Raw genomic sequence first — 4,508 nt, forward strand, 5'->3', positions numbered from 1 at the left:
GTAGCCGAATCGGCTCAGTTTTAGCTGATTTTTCAGTCTGCCCGGCGCACTAGTCCAAGCTGTAGAGATAAAAATGAATGATTTATAGAAAATAGCTAAGCTCAAATTAAAGCTTTTTTAATTACTTTTATTCAATATTCGGCTCATTTTATCCTAAGATTTATTTGATACAATAGAAATAATAAAAAATACCGTTTTTTGCACGTTAAAAGTGCTGTAAAAAATTATAACCAACAGATTGGAGTTGCAAACACTTGTAGTTTACTCCAGGAGTTGCCCCTCATAACGTTGTGCTGGTTTCAAAAATTCACTAATTAATGTTCAAAATTATTCATTTTTGTCTCTACAACTTGGACTATACATTAAATAAGACTTTTATAGCCCTTTATAAGTATTTCATATTGGAATTTATAAAAAATGTGAATCTTTTATGGGTGGCACGCAGTTTGGACTACATGAAGGTTTCAGAATAAGAGAATCTTTATTTAATATTCAGGTTCTAGTTCAACACTCTTGGGTTGGGTCATTGCCAATATATGCTCTTCTTTTATAGACTATGAAAAGGCTTTTGACATGTCCAACATGTAAAAGTTAACGATTTAAAAGATTTGAAGTTTATTAGAGTTAATTAGAAGAGGTGGTTGTCAGGGTTACATATTATATCTGCTATTAATCAATGTTTACAGCAACAAAATAATAGAGAATGCACTTTATAATTGCAAGAAGGCCTGACCATAAATGGTAACATAAACAACCCAAAGTATTCTGAGAATACTGTTGTAATTGCAGACACTATTGAGGGTTTATAAGAGTTGCTTGATCGAGTTGCATTCAAAAGTTCTGATTCTGGGCTTAAACTGAATATATATAGGAAAAACGAACTGGTTGATGGTCTCAAAGAAAAATCACATCAGGGCATATTGGCAATCCTATAAATATCTAGGTTGCCACACTAATGAAAACTGGGATCATATGCAAAAAGTTCATGCAAGAATCGAGCAGGTGCTATGAACTCAGGTGCTACAAAGCTAAAAATATTGTGTATGCCAAATGAGTTTACAACAAAATCAAATTTTTGCTTGTGTCCACCCAATTGGGTATACAACAAAGAATTGATGTTTGCATGAAAATGAAGTTTCAACTTTTGCCTGACCAAATTAATCTATCATAGGTTTGACGAAAATTCTTTAGTCAAAAGCATAAGTAATAACAGAAATATGGGATAGTTGGTTTAGATTTCACAGAACGAATAGTGCCCTGTACAGAGTTTTGAAGGATGGTTGATGGTGTTTGGTTTGGTTTAGTGTATTTGTATAAAATAATCCACAATAAAACATTTTTTCATTATGTTTTCACCAGCAAGTTTTCCAAGTCAAGCTTAAATTTGAAGCCATATAAAAACATTTATATCTTCAGTAACAACTAATAAACTTACTTTTACTAATTAAATAAATCAAAAAGGTACTTACTGCTTGTAGTCTCTTATTCTCTGCACTTAGTTCTTTAACTTGTTCTTCTAGGGAAGTGACATAATCTTTCTTTTTCTTTCTTGACAAACTAGCTGATTCTCTATTCTTAATTTTTCTTTGTTGTCTCTTCAGTATCTTGGGATCTATGTTTCTTCCATTCAAAGAAAAATTATTGGTTCTATCTATCACTACTGAAGGCACTGTCACAGGCTTATTAAGGTTAGTGACAGTATTTACTGGCACATTAGGCACAGGTATCTGTGGTACAGTAGTTACATTCACATTTTCAACTAAGACAACATTGTGTGGTTTCACTACAGGTTTTAAGTCAGTGTTAATAACTACTACATTGTTTTTTGAGACTGGTAATGAATAGTGAGCTTTTGGAATTATAGGGATATGTTTTTGAGGTAAATTATGTGACTGTGATAATAATTTTACTGGCTGAGCAAAAATCACATTGTTGGGCACTTCTTTTACTGTGTTTATAATGATTGGTGAGGCAGGCGGGGTTTTTATACTAACTTCATCTTTTATATGTTCTACAGATATTGGGGAAACTGATTTGCTCGATCTGGGACTATCGACAGGTTCATTTTTAATATCAGAATGAAGATTAGGAAATGACTCAGGACCACATTGTGAAAAATCCATTTTTTGCAACTCTGAAATCTCTTTAGGAAAGTCATCTTCTGGAATATAAGGCGGTGAAGCTGTTTCTGACAAAATCTCTTCTGGACTTTTGTCAAAGAGTAATGAATTTAACATACTAAGTTCATCTTCACCTTGGTTAAGTAAAAGAGGTATGTCTAAATCTGCTGATAGTTGTGTAAGGAAGTCCTCATCAGAAGTAACTTCCATAAAATCTAAAAATGTAAACAATAAAATTAATATTTTAGGTATACTTCCTGTAAGAAACTAAATAGTTTAAAACATAATTTAATAATTATGTTTAGAATAAAATAATAAATACTAAAGACTGTCAATAACCATTGAGTCTTTGGTGTAGTTAATTGTGTAAATGATAGTGGGTGTTTCATTTTACCTGTAGAATTGGAATGGTCACTACAAGACTCTGGAGAACTTTTGAATACATAATCGTCCAGTAAAAAATCATCTGTTGTTAACATGTTTTGGTTATTTTATATTTAACTAATTGTAAAAAAATAAAGCCGACAAGAGTACGTCTAACCTATCGCATGTTTTACGCCGTGAATTATACTTTTGCTTTTGGTGACGACTACAACACATGCACTTACAAACACATACCACATACATTCACTTTTTAGGAAAAATAAGTGCAATAACACTTTGACAACTAACCTAACTTCCTATCTGACAACATGGTTATGCAACATATAATACAAACTAATTGAATTTATTATCTTCTTGATAAAATGATTTATTGTATATCTTCATATACATGTCTTTATTCAAATTTAATTTCAGACGAAAAACTAATTTAAATGCTTAGGATATTATTTACATATGATATTAATAATGAATGTTGAAAATAAACAGCATCTTTAGCTTTTAGTGGAACAATTCAATTAACAAACAAATTTTCCTGTAATACCTTCAGAAGTAATTTTAAATTCTGTTTAAATCAAAAACTGTAGTTTTTGTATTCTATTTTATTATTAACAATATAACATTTTTTAAATGAAATAAGAGATGAGAAGAGTTTTATAACTAGATAAGAGTGGAAATATATTTTTAAATAAGGTAATTGAGACTAAAATTTCTAAATTATTTGCTTTTATTGAGTTTTTTTTTGTATAAAATAGGTATGCTTTCCTTATAATCTTAATAATTTAATCTAATTCAATAACAGCACTCTTGCTATACCATTGTTTCTTATTTTCATAATAACTAATGACAATTTCTGGACATCTGGCATTCACTTGATTTGCTGGAACTAGATCAGCTTCCTTACAATTTTTCCACATCATTAAAAACATAAGTTCACCACTTGCATCTGTTGCCCCCACAATCCTATGTGGTTCAAGTCCTCTATCAAAACCTCTTGCTCTATTGTCTTCAGTAATATTCTTTCTTTTTGATTTTTCTGGATCATCTGCAGTGCTTGTTAGTTCAAACTGAGCCTCATAGGCTGCTATTAAATCTGGACAGTCAAGGTTTTCTTCTGGCTCCCAAGTGTTGTCTTCCCTAAAAAATACACAATAAATGGTACTGATAATTTTTTGTGATTACTTACTCATTATATCCTTTCCATTTCAACAAATATTCAATTTTACCATTTCTTGTTCTTTTATCTAAAATCTTTTCAACTGAAAATTCCTCTGTGGTTCCAGGAGTGTCGGTTGCCACAGGTACCACCACCTCTGGATTATCTTCTTTACCTCTAGCTAATTAAAAAATAATTCGATTTGTTTAATCATGTTTTTAAGAAACAATGTACTCACTTTTAACCATATCTTCTTTCTGAATTCGATTTAAAATATGTTTAAAGATTTAAGTAAAACAAAAACCCTTGTAAACTTAGCTTTAACATAAACATAATCGATAACATAACATAACCTCATACAATAATTCTTCTTTTTTAATTAACTTCAATTATGTCAAGTTTCACCCACATAATACCCCTAATTTAATTTGTGTTATTTATTTATATAAAAAGTTTCTTATTAAAATCGGTAAACTTTAATGGAAAATTTTATGAATATCTTATTTGTTTGTACCCAAGATGTAATTTTTTTTTAATTGCTTTTTTACTTTTACCGCGTTCCGCGTTGTCTTCCTCTTCCTTTATCAATGTTGTCTGATTTCAAAAAAAGTTACTTTTGTGGCCGTTATGCTGGATTAAGTTTAGCTAAATAAATAGTAATAAAATGTTTTTTTTTTTACTTTGGAGCATTTTGAGCTTTCTTATATAAAAGACATAAATCACATCTTTATCATTTGCTCGGATTACCTAAGTAATAAATTTTAGAAACTATTGATTGTAATATTATGTTAAATTCTCTGGCAACAGTGTAGGATGTGCCCCACCTCTTTAATAACAGTTGGCGGCAATGG

The 4,508-nt window shown here is 30.4% G+C and overlaps 2 protein-coding genes across 2 annotated transcripts in view; both read right to left on the reverse strand.

Annotated features, from left to right (window-relative positions):
• Atf6 (bZIP_ATF6 domain-containing protein ATf6) overlaps nt 1-2,779 on the reverse strand; it is a 56,735-nt gene extending 53,956 nt beyond the window's left edge. Inside the window, exons 1-2 of the mRNA XM_072523822.1 lie at nt 2,515-2,779; nt 1,470-2,335 (exon numbers count right to left, since the gene is read on the reverse strand). Coding sequence (XP_072379923.1) covers nt 1,470-2,335; nt 2,515-2,599 — 951 coding nt within the window. The 5' untranslated portion in view covers nt 2,600-2,779. The remainder of the gene's footprint in view (nt 1-1,469; nt 2,336-2,514) is intronic.
• Nucleotides 2,780-3,208: 429 nt separating this feature from the next.
• LOC140433526 (chromobox protein homolog 1-like) lies at nt 3,209-4,154 on the reverse strand. Its single transcript, XM_072521510.1, has 3 exons — nt 3,896-4,154; nt 3,688-3,838; nt 3,209-3,638 (listed from the first exon to the last, which is right to left on the reverse strand). The coding sequence occupies exons 1-3, from the start codon at nt 3,903-3,905 to the stop codon at nt 3,284-3,286; spliced, it is 516 nt and encodes a 171-aa protein (XP_072377611.1). The 5' UTR covers nt 3,906-4,154; the 3' UTR covers nt 3,209-3,283.
• Nucleotides 4,155-4,508: the final 354 nt, after the last annotated feature.

This window comes from Diabrotica undecimpunctata, chromosome 2, assembly GCF_040954645.1.
Source record: "Diabrotica undecimpunctata isolate CICGRU chromosome 2, icDiaUnde3, whole genome shotgun sequence".
Classification (NCBI taxonomy): Eukaryota; Metazoa; Arthropoda; class Insecta; order Coleoptera; family Chrysomelidae; genus Diabrotica; species Diabrotica undecimpunctata.

What these genes read in the sequence shown, in the direction of transcription:
- LOC140433526 (XM_072521510.1), bottom strand. An exon ending in AAATGGAAAGGATATAATGA is followed by an intron (nt 3,639 to 3,687) that starts GTAAGTAATCAC and finishes TGTATTTTTTAG; the next exon opens with GGAAGACAACACTTGGGAGC.